At 34.2% G+C, this 14,308-nt stretch overlaps 1 protein-coding gene across 3 annotated transcripts in view; it reads left to right on the top strand.

Annotated features, from left to right (window-relative positions):
- The window catches only part of ZFAT (zinc finger and AT-hook domain containing), a 280,081-nt gene that overhangs the window by 155,159 nt on the left and 110,614 nt on the right, over positions 1 to 14,308 (top strand). For all 3 annotated transcript variants that reach the window (XM_031947230.1, XM_031947231.1, XM_031947232.1), the window contains one exon: positions 2,210 to 2,383. In XM_031947230.1, coding sequence (XP_031803090.1) covers positions 2,210 to 2,383 — 174 coding nt within the window. The remainder of the gene's footprint in view (positions 1 to 2,209; positions 2,384 to 14,308) is intronic.

Genomic DNA, 14,308 nt, shown 5'->3' with positions numbered 1-14,308 from the left:
TCATTATATACTTCAACAACAATACTAGATGATGACCAGTTCTGGTGGATCAGGCCATCCTCAGCAACGAGATCAACCAAATCATTTCTAATGGAGCAGTAATGAACTGAACTAGCTATGCCCAGAAAAACAACTCTGGGAGATGACTAAAAACCATTACATTAAATTCCCAATCCCTATATTTATGCACACATGCATTTTTGATTTCCTTCACAAGCTAATTGTACAATATTTCAGAGTCTGATTCTTTTTGTACAGCAAAATAATGTTTTGGTCATGTATACTTATTGTGTATCTAAGTTATATTTTAATATATTTAACATCTACTGGTCATCCTGCCATCTAGGGGAGGGCGTGGCGGGGTAAGAGATGAAAAATTGGAACAAGAGGTTTGGCAATTGTTAATGCTGTAAAGTTACCCATGTATATATCCTGTAAATAAAAGGCTATTAAATAAAAAAAATAAAAAAAGATTTAATTAAGTTCCCTTAGATCCCACATCATCAATGTTGTTAGCGAATTTGCTTTTACCATGTTATTTTCATCCTGGTTTTTCTTGTCTCATTATTAATGCAAACGGCTCTATTTCCCCTTCTGTGTCCTTTTTTTTTTTTTTTTTAAACTTGCAGATTACATAATGAGAAATGCCTGAAGCAAATTTTTATACTTCTAATTCTACTGATTGATATAAATGTTATACAACTAGGTCACTTGCTTTTTTGTACAGTTAAGTCATCTCATGATCAGTCACTTGTTCAAGCCTTTCTTAAAGCATGAATCTTTTACAAATACCTTTTCCCTTTTTAAAAACTGGGACATTTGTCCAACTCTGGTTTTTGGTATTTTTCCTCCTTCTCTGCTTTTCTACAGAGATCACTGGCAGGAGATCAGTAATTAAGTCTGCAGGTTCTTAATGTAGCTTGGAATTTGATTCATCTTCTTTGGATGATATGAAATCCTTGAGGACATCTAGCAGCCCTTACTATGTCTTTACTTGCTGTGAATTTCTCTTTTCTCATCATTGGTTTTATTAACCACCTTTTTGTTCTAGGATCTTCTCCCTTGGTAGAGGAAACAAAAGCATAGAAGTTGGGTAGTTAAACTCTCTGTTTTCATATATTACTGTTGTTTTATATGATCCCAAGCTGCAAGCTTGCTTTCTTTATTCACACCTCACAGAATTTTTTTTTTTAATTTGAACTTTATTTGTCTTTTATAAACTTTAGGTCATGCTTTCCTCGCTTCCATTCTTTCCATTACAATATACTCCTCATAAGACTGGATTGTATCATTCATAACACCTGGAGCATAAAAAGTACCTACTAAATTCTTACTGATTGATTGATACCAAGTCTTAGCCTTGGTTTTCATCCTTGGTTTTTGCTTTAATCTTTGGAGTATGCCCTTTTGAAATCTGTTTTCCTTGCCAGGGAGCTTTCAACAGTGTCTTCTATGCATCCCTGTTTTCATATTCATTGGAATAATTTTATATTGTGTCATCAAATTTTTTTTTTTCTTTGAGAGCCCTTCTTTTATCTAGCCTCACTAAGTCTCAAATCATGGTCAGTGAAAATTTTGTCATTCATTTTCATATTTTCTTGTTACTCTGTACATTCTAATTCCTGCCATTTCAAGAAGGACTCTCAAGTCTTAGCTTTGTTTGTTCAAACACTGTGGATTAATTAAGTTAGTTGAATGAAAACATTCAGAAAGGAAAAATCTTAATAAGATGCCATTGAGGGCAGCATGACTAATGTTGCTTCAGTACTTCTGAAATAACTGGGATTTCATCATTGAGAGCCCCCTCTCTTCTACTCCTTACTTATGTGTCTCCCTCAATGGTTTAATGAGTTACTGTTGCCTGCATAATTCATCACCTGGTTATGGTTTGTCTCTGAGGCTTAGCTCCTTTAAACTTAGCTAGTTTGTTCTTGGCTAATGGATGTATAGTAGGAACATAATAAATGCTTGCTGACTGGCTGATTTATTTTCCATGAAGGTTTTCCATCTTGAAAGGATCTGTTTGTGGCCAAAGTCCAAGGTCATTTTCATGCCATAAGAGGAGGAACTTAATATTAGTTGTGGGTGATTTCTGTTACTTTCTCAAGTGTTTCCAAAATAGCCTCAGTCTTTCATTCTCATATGCTCTTAGTTTCTCAAAATAAAAATTTTAAAAGGAGATTCTTTTTTTTCCTTTCATTTTGAATAGGTGTGAAACCATTCAAATGTTCATTATGTGAGTATGCTACTCGCAGCAAGAGTAACCTCAAGGCTCATATGAACAGGCACAGCACTGAGAAAACACATCTGTGTGATATGTGTGGTAAGAAATTCAAGTCAAAAGGAACACTGAAAAGCCACAAGCTCTTGCACACTGCTGATGGTGAGTAGCAGACCCTCTTCAGTCTCTTTTGTTTAGGTGCTATGCAGTGTCAGTCCATTACCCTTAAATTTGATAGACTTAAAGAAGGAAGCAATCTCAAGAAACTGAGCACATGGTAGTTCTGATATACTTATAAGTTCTCCTTTACATTTTTTTTTCATTGATTGCTTTGGTATCATTGATCTTTTGTTCTTTGGATGAATTTTGTTGTGATGACCGTATATTTTAAAATTAGCCGGAGTCAGGAATTCAGGTTAAGGGAAAATCCTCGATCTTTATTCTTTGCCAAGGTGAAGGGTGATGGCGCTAGGAAGTGAGAGCAGTCTCTTTGCCTCTCTCCCCACCAAAATCATCTCTACGTCATTTCCTATACAACATATCAGGACTTGCACAGAGAGTGGGCGGGGGCCATTCTTTCTCCAACTATATATTAATAGAGTATCATCCAATTTCTATTTACCCTCAGGTGCTTGGGACCTCAGTGTCTCAACCTGAGCTTCAGCCCATTACATTTTGTTGTTCTTTTTTTCAACTCTACAAAATAACTTTCGGTAGTTTTATTGGTACAGCACTGAATCAATAGATTAATTTAGGTAGAATTGTCCTTTTAATTATATTGGTTAAGCTTATTCATGAGCAATTAATATTTTTCTAATTATTTAGATTTGACTTCATTTGTGTGAAAAGTGTTTTTTAATTGTGTTCATATAGTTCCTGGGTTCGTCTTGTCAGATAGACTACCAAGTATTTTATATTATCTACAATTATTTTAAATGAAATTTGAAGTTCTCCTAGCTTCTTGATTGATGTTTTTCAGCTAACTTAGATTGAGGGGGCCTTAATGTCTTAGAAAACTGCAATTAGACTAGATTGAGATAATGCATTAAGTCATTAGCATTTGCTTTTTTATGCCTCTCAGCATCATTGCTTCTGGGGCCAGAGCTAAGCCAATGCATTCGTGTGCTCTTGGCAGGATTTAAGAAGTCCTATTTTGAATTTCGCATCTTTTCTCCATTACTGTACAGTGAAAGCGTTATGCCTTCACTGTGAGCACATGCAGCTTGATTTACCTCAAAAGGCCTCCTTGAGTGACACAGAGCTTTGACTTACTATTTTTTTTTTTTTTACAACAGCAATAAACCAAAAAATATATTAATATTTATCTAGCACTCTAAGGTTTACAAAGTGCTATGTGCATTTCTAAAAAATCATTTAAAAGTATCTTTTGTACTTCCTGACTGATCCTGGCTGATATTTATTTCACAGTTACAAAAAAAAAAAAATTACACACATTTTTACCTTAATTTCACTGATAGTTGGTATAATGGGTAGAAGCCTGGGCCTGGAGTCAGGTCCAGTCCTGAACCCTTATTATTTGACCCTGGTCAGGTCACTGAACTCCTCTTTGCCTCAGTTTCCATGGATAAAACAGCAACTACCTCAATAATAGCAACTACCTCCCAGCATTATTGTGAAGATTAAGTGAAATAGTAATTGTAAAGTGCTTTTCATTGTGCCTACCACATAGGTGCTGTGTAAATATTACCTGTTATTATCTGTTATTATGTGTCTATATTTATATATTATGTATGTATGCATATGTGTTTAACTGTACACACATTCATTCACAGACAAGGTTATTGAAATATTGAATGGATGAATTTTCAATGTTTTATATTATAAAAGGAGAGAAGGTAATTTATAAAAGAAGATATGTACATTAAAATTTTTTTATGCTTTTTATTTCTCAGAGTTAGTTCTTCTTTAAGTGCTATCTTCTTCCATTTGAACTGCCTCTAGAGCAATCCAAATAGAAAACTTTAAAATAACAATATTTGCAAATACATCTTATTATTATTTTAACACATGATTGATTAGACCAACAGCATGACTTAAAATGAAAAATGGAATTATTTTTAGAAATTATTTTTCATTTTAAAACTGAGTGTTCTATGGTATTTGTTCTACAAATTAAAAATGTAGAATGAAAAAAACATATTAAGTTAAGTTCTTACTATATGCCAAACACTATATCAAGTACTGGAAATACAAAAAGGAAAAAAAAAATTAATGTCAGCACTCAAGGATCTTTGATTGGAGGAGATAACACAAACAAAAAATTCAACTAGGGGACAGGTGTGTGTGTGTGTGTGTGTGTGTGTGTGACACTGATCGAGGGACCATGACCAAGAGTCCTTAATTTTTCAGGTCAGATGAAAAGTCAAGTCAGTAAGCAGTTATTAAGTACCTTCTATGTACCAAGCACTATGCTAAGTACTGAATACAAATAAAGGGGAGGAAGGGCAGGGGAGAAACAATCTCTGTTAGCAGGTAATTCACAGTCTAATGGGGGAGACAATGGGATTTTGGAATATACATAGTAGCAGGTCAGATGGTAAGGCCTAGAGAGTTTGAGGATGCATTGACAGAACAGTTGATCCCTCTAACTGCAGAACTTCTGAATTGGCGCTCAGCTTATTTAAGTATTACGAGTATCCATAGATGTTCTGTCTAGGCACCTTTTGGGGAAAAAGAATGAAAGGAGAGCAAGGGAAAACATTATCCATCCCAGAGTTCCAACTTGACTCTCCCATGGATTCTGGGCTTATTGGGGGTGATTAGGAATCAGGCAAAGGGAAAATAAGGGGAAGGATGTTTTACTGTCAACTTTTGCTCTGTGGAATTTAATGGAATTTGAGAAAGTTACAAAGATGAATAAGAAACAGTCCTTATCCTCAGGTAACAGAGAATTACTGATAGAATTTAAGAGTTCGAAACATCTAGCCTAATTTATTTACAGTGGTACTTTGGTACTTGTCTGTCTTGAAACCCATCAAATTCAGTATTTTGAGGAGAAAAATAAGCTTCAGCACTTGCTCCATTACGCTTGGCTGACCACTAGGGATGTCATGCTGGCCCCCTCTGCTGTGGACTGCTCTTCCCCAGCGAAGGTGGCAGTATACAGGACTGAAGTTGGAGCCCAGAGGCAGAGGGCGGCTCCTGGAGCAGTTCCTGCAGGATGATATGGCTGCAGCTTAGTTTCCCAGCTCCCAAAACAGTAGTACTCAAGAGGCCATGGAATGGTCATCATGCTCAGGAGGAGGAATAGCAGGAGCAGTACCAGGAGCCCCAGTAGAGGAGGCAGTGGTGAACACCCAGGAGTCCGGGGAGCCCCAAACCCCAGGCTGCAGTCAGAGCTCTGGGGAATGGGGGGCACTGGACCTTAGCTTCTGCCCCCACATCCAGGCCCCTAAGCCCTCACCTGATGAAACTTGGAAGATGTGGGGTGCAGGGAGAGTATAAAGTTGTGGTTCATCTCAGAAAGTAAGTTGGGTCAAGAAGACAGGAGCCCACCTAGGCCAGACTGGGCTGGGCTGAGCTGGGCTGGCTTGGCTTGCCCTTGTTTTAGTTATCTAAAAACTGAAAATGAAAGTACACAGGATTTGTTACACAATAGATTTTTATGCATGAACTCAAGAATGATTGGAGCTCCTTTAATGATCCTTAAGATTATATCCCACAGTCTTGGGAATTTTTATTCTGCTTGACATTTAAAGCCAGCAACCTGGATCCAACTTTTCTTTTCTTTCTTTTTTCTTTTCTTTTCTTTTTTTTTTTTTTAAGGTTTATATATTACTCTGCTTTATGTTCTCTATGGTTCCACCAGACTTCTTGCTGTTTCATGCATGCCTTGCTATCTTATTTCCCCTTGCTTAGAATGTTCTCCTTCTTCCTCTCTTAGAATCACCAGTTTTCTTAAAAGTTCAAAGCTTAATGCTTCCTTCAACATGACTGATACAGAAAAAACATTGTGTTTACTACATGCAAAGCACTGTGCCAAGTGTTGGATAAACAGAGAGAAAGAATGACAAAGTGTCTTCTTGATGAGCTCATGCTTTTGTTGGAAGAAATAAAAAAAGTTCATCTGAAGGAAAGCTAAAAAGGTTCTAAGTCCAATGGGATCAGTTTTGGGGTAGATGGCAAGGTCCAGAAAAAAAAATTCTTATCCCCAAAGTCCTTGGCTCTGTCAAATGAGTCAATAATTATGGTTTTGTCTGTAGAAACACTCAGCAAACAATAAAGTGACCTTTCTATCTACTAACTAAATAATCAACAAAGAATAAAGTGACCTTTATATCTACTAAATTCGAATATATCCTTGCCAAAAATATTTTTAAATTTGATTTGTAAAGGTGGTATAGCTACTTATGTTATATGTATGGTCTTCCACTTATAAAATATAAGATTCTTAAAGAACTGTTGCTTGATTTTTGTGTTTGTATCACCAATGTCTAACACAATGCCTGACATAAAATAGGCATTTAATAAATGATTAGTAATTGAATTATTGAGTTTTCACAACAAAACGTGATTAGGAGGATGGTTCCAGGAGAAAAAAGTTTTGATTATTGTAAATGTGTGGTGTATATGTGTATATATATATATATATGTGTGTATATATATGTATATATATATATATATATATGTGTGTGTGTGTATATATATATATATATATATATATACATATATACACACATACATACATGCCATTAGAATAGCATGTATAATGTGACTATACTTAATAGTGAAAATATTCGGCTTTGGGGATAATTTTATATGCCTGATAACTTGACTCAAGATGTTATGTTTTATTTTAAGTCCCTCAGATTGAAATAGTGATGTACCTATCAGTAGAAAATTTATATTTGCCAAGTCAGTGGCAATGACTATGCTATTGACACATCTAACTTTGTTATCCCCAAATCTTCAATTTTAGAGGTAATCTTTATTTCATAGATGGGAAAATTAATACCCTGAGAAGTGAAGTGATTTTGCCAAGTCACGTGGTGAGGTAGAAAGAAAACGGGGACTAGAATTCTGGTCTCTTGAATCCCTGCTGAAAATTCAACTCAAATTATTTTTTTCTGAGCAATGCCTTCCCTAGGAGATTAATTGCAATTTATCCTGCATATATATATATATATATATATATATATATATTTTGTCTTCTGTTATTTGTTTGTTGTCTCCTCCTTTAAAATATAAATTCCTTGAGAATAAATGTTGAAAATGCAGATCTTTGATTTAAAAATAATGCTAGCATTTATATAGCGCTTTAAGGTTTGCAAAGTGATTTAAAATTATCTCATTTGATTCTCATAACAATATGTGAAATAGGTGCTATTTTTATCCTCATTTTATAGATGAGGAGACTGAGGCAGATAGTGTTTATGTACTTGTCTAAGGCCACACCATTAGGAAGTATCTGAGGTTAGATTTGAACTCAGCCTTTCTGACTTCCAAATCTAGACCACAACTCACTCTGCTACTTAACTCTTCTTTTATGGGAAATTTTAATACTGTATTATTTAAACAAATTAGTGAAAATAAAAAAATGAGAAATGGAAATGACAGACACAGAATAAGAATTGTAACCAGAAGTTTGGACAGTGCAAATTAATTGCTACAACAAGAAAACCAAAAGAGCCCAGAGGGCACCTTAGCTAAGAAACATCTGATTTATTATCCAAATGGAAAGAGATAGATGGCTACCAAAGAATGCGTTTGGTTAAAATAAGAACTCATCTCTTCTAGATAAGGATGATAAAAGATTATGAACAATGTTGTCTCATAAAGCAGAGAGAAGTAGTGGAGAATAAAACCTGTCTGAAGAAAGCTTGACGAAATATCCAGCTAAGCAGTCATCCCCAAAAGTCATCCAGCGGCATTCAGAGATGAAAGTGAAATCAAAGAAAAGTGGGAAAAGATTTTTCAAAAGTCATTTCAACAAACTATTTTTTCTATTATGGATAGAGGAATAAACATACCTGGACCTTAACATCACAGTCCCTAAGGTACAGAAAAAGTAGCAGGACTGGATTGGTATCTAGAAAAGAGATCCATGCCAGAAATAGTACAATTACATGGTCATATGAGGTATCTGAGGGTAGAAAAGATTTAAAAAAAAAAAAAAAAAAAAGCAATCATGACCTGCTAATGACTGACTCTTGCAAGTTGAAAAGGCTTATAACCAGTTGTAGCCCTCAAGTGGTGAATATTTTTGGTCAGAGTTCCCCATAAAATTGTATGATGAGGACTATGATTAGCAGGGATAGAATATTTTCATCCATGGGATCCCAGATCTTTAAGTATTGAAGTAATCAGCCAGGAAATACTTTTACTTTGCCTGATATTTAATAAAAGCCTGAAAATAGTTATTGAGTTCCAGAGTTCTATTCTCTTTCCCATCCCCAGTGATTATTAGAACCCATAGTGTAGTAGACAGATTTAAATGAAGCAGGGCCTACTTAGTGCGTAATCAAAATAAGAATTCTCCAATCTTAAAATAAAAGCCCTTTTAAGTTCAGTACTCTTAATTCTTTTGGTTCTTTCCTAATTCCCTCACCACATACATACTTCAAGGGGAATCAAGGGGAAATTTTCTTGCAAAATTTAAAAAGAAGAATTATTCAGTCTTCAAACATGCTGGAACAGGCAGTAATTAGGCAAGTGGAGAGTTGAATATGGAAATTGAATTTGAGTGGAGGAAGTGCCTTTTCTGTCTTCTCTCATAATGAGAGTTCCTATGGCTAAATGTAGAATGAAATGTCATCCAATAAAGCATAAGTGAAGAGTTCCAACTATTTTCTCCTGTAAAAAGAAATATCAGCACCCACTTTAACAGCACTTATCAGGAAAATATAAATGTGACACTTCAGACACTTATTAGCTGTGTGACCCTAGGCAAGTCCCATAACTCTGTTTCAGGGTTCCATCTCAATGAAATGGGCATTAAAGCAACAACTTTGTCAAATAGTTGTTATGAAGAATAAATAAGTTATTATGTGTAAACTGCCTTTTACAGACTTTAAAGTGATAGATAAATATTAGCAATTATCCATAGATCACTTATCCAGTAACTTCAGCTGTCTTATACACTATAGTTGACAAAAGAACGTTTTTGATCAGTCACAAGATATGCCCCAAGTCTGTGCATCTAAGCTTATTTAGTATTTTATAGGAAAACCTCTTAGATATACATTGTTTGTTTATCCAATGATCCAGGCCACATAAGAATTAGACCATGAACTAGTATTGAAGTAAATAGGCGACTGTCTAGTCCAATTCACTAATTTTTACATCTTTTGCATATATTTTCAGCCACGTGAAATTACAGGGAAGATATTAGTATTAAAGACACACAGAATTTTGTGATGTAATAAACTTGGAATCATTGAAGACCATGCATCATTTCCAAATTACACAATTCTGATATTATCCAGCTTACTCAATTTTCAGATTCCCTTTTTTAAATTCATCTGCAGAAATGAAATACGGTATTGTGGAAGGAGAAATGAATTCTAATTTTGCTTATTGCTTTTTTGACTTTTGACTAATCGGCCTAGTTAACTTTTCACCAGTGAAAGCTTAAGTGGCTCAGTGAATCGGACTTGAAGTCAGGAAGACTTATCTTCCTACATTCAGATGTGGACTCAGACACTTACTAGCTGTGTGACCTGGACAAATCACTTAACTCTGTGCCTTAGTTTTCACATTTGTAAAATGAACTGGAGAAGGATATGGTAAAGCACTTTAGTATCTTTGCCAAGAAAATCCCAGATGTGGTCATTAGAAGTTGGACATGACTGAAACTACTTAACAATAACAACTAATTTCACCAAAGTAATTTATTGTTTCTAATACTTAGTTTCCTCATCTTTAAAATGATAATGTAGGACTAGAAGATCTTCCAGGGCTCTCTTAAATTCATTCAAATTTCATTATTTCTGAGTTCTAAACCTTTACAAGGTATATGTATAGATGTATACATATGGATACAAACTAATTCAATAGGTGATCCATTAAGTTGAATGTAGCAGATTGGGTCATGTATATTTTTGAACTCATTTTGTATTTGCAGTATGAATGGTTAGAATAATAATCTTTTGTGTCATTGTGGACTTTGCTGATGGGGTTCCATAGTATCCTAGGACTCAAAGCAAAAATACAACGATATCTGTGAATAAGAACATTTAGAGAAACTAGTTGCCAGTAGGAAATCCTTCTTTTGTTGGAATTATGCAAGACATCTCCCAAGTCCCTATGGACAATTTGTGTAAGCATATATTTTCCTATTTTATACATTATTTGATTCAACACAGTGGATAATTGAACAGAATTGCCAATAGTTTATCATGGATATGTGAAGATTTATTTTGTTTATTAGTTTTACAAAGCTAGCATACCATTTTTATTATTACATGACCATCATCATTATTACTCTTACAAATTTTTCTATGTAAAGGCTACTCTATTAAAAAAAAATTGTAGTGGATTGCCTTAATTTACTTTTAAAGAATTATAGTTTTGGTGGGCATTAGATCGGTACTCTTTCTCCAGGATTCACATTACAAACTAAAAGTACATATACATATACTCATACTCACAAATATAGAACAATATTAAGTAATTTTATCATATGCAAAACACCTTTGAGGAAAGACTTCAAAACTATGTTTTGGTCTACTATCTTGAATGCTTTTGTTAGAACAATATACAGTAGACATTATTGATTCTTCTGTTCTGTACATCTCTCAGTCAATATTCTGACCTCAAAGATGTGATCTGCCCTAGAAAATCATTGGCAAAGCCTGCTCTATCCCTTCTCTTGTTTACATCAGGGCATATCTAATGCCTTCCTGGGCCATTCTCTTAAAGATTTTATGGAGATAAAGAAGTAATCATAAGGGTCAGTAGTTGCTAATCTCTTCTTGCTAACCTTTCTGGAGAAGAGAAAGCATGGCTTTTCCATTATTTTTCCAGTTTTCCCTTTGACACATCTTACAAATTGATCCCTGGATATCTTCAAAATCGCTTCTCCTAGCATATATTTTTTTCTTGTATTTGTTTAGATTCTGCCATGCTCCCTGATTTGTTCTTCTTAAATGTGACATCAGAATGAGGTATTCATAGAGTCAAAATATTGTCGACAGATGGTTCTGTTATCTTTGCTGATGAAAAAAAAATCTCTATAAATGCCACTATTCCTGTTTAATTTCATGTATATTTGTTGTTCTAGATTCATTTATATGTATTCTCGGGATTAGCTGTTTCCTAAAATGCTTTTTGTTATTTTGTGAAGTGATATTGCTGGGGCTTTCAATTATTCTCCACCAAACTCTCTTCTACTGTGTTTTATTAACTGTGCTGCTTGTATCAAAGTATATGTTGACTTTGTTTTAAAGATCTTGGAATCATCATGGAATTTCTCTGCTTCTGCAGCAAAATGAGAATGCATTTATTGTTATCACCTAGAACAGTGGTTCTCAAAGTGTGGTGCAGTGAATGCTGGAGGGTCTCTGAAATCCTTTCAGAAGGTCTACAAATTCAAAATTAGTTTTTTTCTAATATGATAAATATTATATAACCCATATAAACAAAAACTCTTTGGACATATTCTCAATAGTTGTTAATACCATAAAAATACAGCGAAAAAGAGTTTGAGAACCACTGACTTAGAAGGTGGTTACTTGTGTCTACTTATTTTGAACACTGAAAGATGTGACGAATATATGTCACATTGATCATTTCTCATGTCTTTTCAGTTTAGAATGAAATCAATTCTGTGAACTCCTTTCTTTGTCTCTCCAAGGGGAGCCCAGAGTCTTCCTTTCCATGTTTTTTTGCACCTTTGTGGAAGTAGTGTTTATAAAGATGTATTCAACTTAGTTCTAAAAGGTTAGCTCGGCTCCCTCATCACTGGACAGAGATGTCTGTGTGTGGAAAGAGGTCTAAGTGATTTCTAGCATATTCTGTCCCCCTTTCTACCACTTGTTCATAGGGACTGTGAAAGTAGAATCAAGCCACGCATGATTGAGGCTGTTTTGCATTTTTGTCTGTTAAATCACTTAGAGTTGTCCAAAAATAATCTCCATTGGTAGCCTTCTGAGGATGCACCTCTCCATTCTAAGCTATAAACAGTGAGATGGTAGGTCTGTTCTTTAAGTTTTTTTGTGTTTGGTAGAAGCTGCCAACATTTATATAGTTTACTGAAATAGCCTTTTAGATGTTGAGGTTTAGAGGATTTCTAATTACTGTATTTTTTACAGCAAGTACAATTGAGGTATGGAAGTATCTCTGTGTCCCTCTGAAATAGGCAAAATAATTTATAACAAGTCAAGGAATTTTAAAAGTGCTGCTATAATTCTTTTCCTCTTGTATCTCATTGTCTTGTTTTGTATCCTTATTCATTATTTGCAGATTTAAGCATTTCTTATTCAGTTACTCACCATTTGGTGTCAGTCTAACCTCTAGCCAATAAAGTTATTCATTATCTATTTCCCTTTGGAATGTCATTACAAAAAACAAAATGGTAGTTCCAAATTATTACTTTTTATGATCAGTAGTGAATCAGATTTTCATCATTTTAATTAGATAACAAAAGATCTTTTGTCAGATTCTTTCCTAACTCTCCTTTATAGGAACTGTCAGTGATTTTGCAAAAGTATTGGCAATTTTTATTGCAGGGATTCAGATTCAAGATGAAATGATTCCTTGCTAGTATATAATATCAGAAACTTTTATATTCCCTTTTTCATACAATGTCTGTCAGAACTCTTGGCAAACTCATAATGGTGGGCTCTTGATCTTCAATGAAATAATTAGTTTTCTCCACTTTATGTCACTGCTGTACACTTTTTTTTGTTGTTGTTCCATCAGAAGATATAATAATAAATGACAAAATGTTTATTGACTGACCTCTTTTCCCAGGGTCACTTTTCTGTTTGAATATGGTGGGTATGCCTAATTACTAATTAGCTGATATGTTAACATCACTAATATAAACCTTCTCATTAGCTTGTCTAAGACACTCATTAACTTATTTATGTAAACACTATAAATAAGCTTCTTGGAGACATGGATTGTTTGATTCTTTTTCTTTGTATCATCAGCGCCTTGCATAGTGCCCAGAACACAGTAGGTGGTTTATAAATATTTACTGAATTTTGAGTATATTACCACTAGAGGTATGAAGGCAAGAGACATATAACTCAAGGAGGGCAGACTCTGGGTCTCACATAAATTTTGTATTTCCCCCATCTCTTGTACTGTTCTCAGAACACAGAAGGCAATTCATAATTGTTTGTTAAAAATGTGTTAAATTTTTGAAGAGGTACCATAAAAAGGAAGAAAACTATGCAGCTGCATAGAAGGAAATAGTACAAAAATGCAAAGCTTAAGTTTTTTTTTAATAATTTAATTTTATATTTTGCAAGTTGTATTTTTCATGGTGTGCTTATTAAAATTTAGTTTACTCATTGGCCCAAGTATCAAACTAGAATTTGTCACCTTGCATGGTGATTATAATTGGATAATTGAAATACACTTGCTTTAATTATTACATTGAATGAAAGCTTTAAAAGCAAACAAACAAACAGCACTTTGAAATGCATCTTGATGCCAACTATTTAGTAGGAAGAGTTTGCTTTATTTGCTTTGCACCAAGATTTAGTTTTTTGAATATTCATTTCAGAAACTTTTGGAACTACAAAGTTCTTGACTTGAAAATGGAGTTTTAAATTCATTTTGATTTTCCATTTATTAAAGAGTCAAAATCTACTATTTAAGAAAAACAGCATTATAGAAAATTCTGATAGCTTTAAAGAAGAATACCTTGCCTTAGAAATACTATGAATGTTTTGTATTTGGTTCTGTTTTATAATATTTTGGGCAAATGAAATCAGTGTATTCCTGGGCCAATTTAATTTTGTTCATCAAAAATGTAGATTCAAATCCCCAAGAGTTTCTAATAAGTACTGCATGATCTCATTTAACAAATATTTGTTGAGCACCTTATATATTTCAGGCACTATGTTAAGCAAAGATAACCAGACGAGCAGCAAAATAGCAAATAAATATGAGGTA

Source organism: Sarcophilus harrisii, chromosome 1 (genome assembly GCF_902635505.1).
Source record: "Sarcophilus harrisii chromosome 1, mSarHar1.11, whole genome shotgun sequence".
NCBI lineage: Eukaryota > Metazoa > Chordata > Mammalia > Dasyuromorphia > Dasyuridae > Sarcophilus > Sarcophilus harrisii.
Note: the sequence above shows the minus strand (reverse complement) of the source record. Positions and strands in the feature narration are given on the sequence as shown.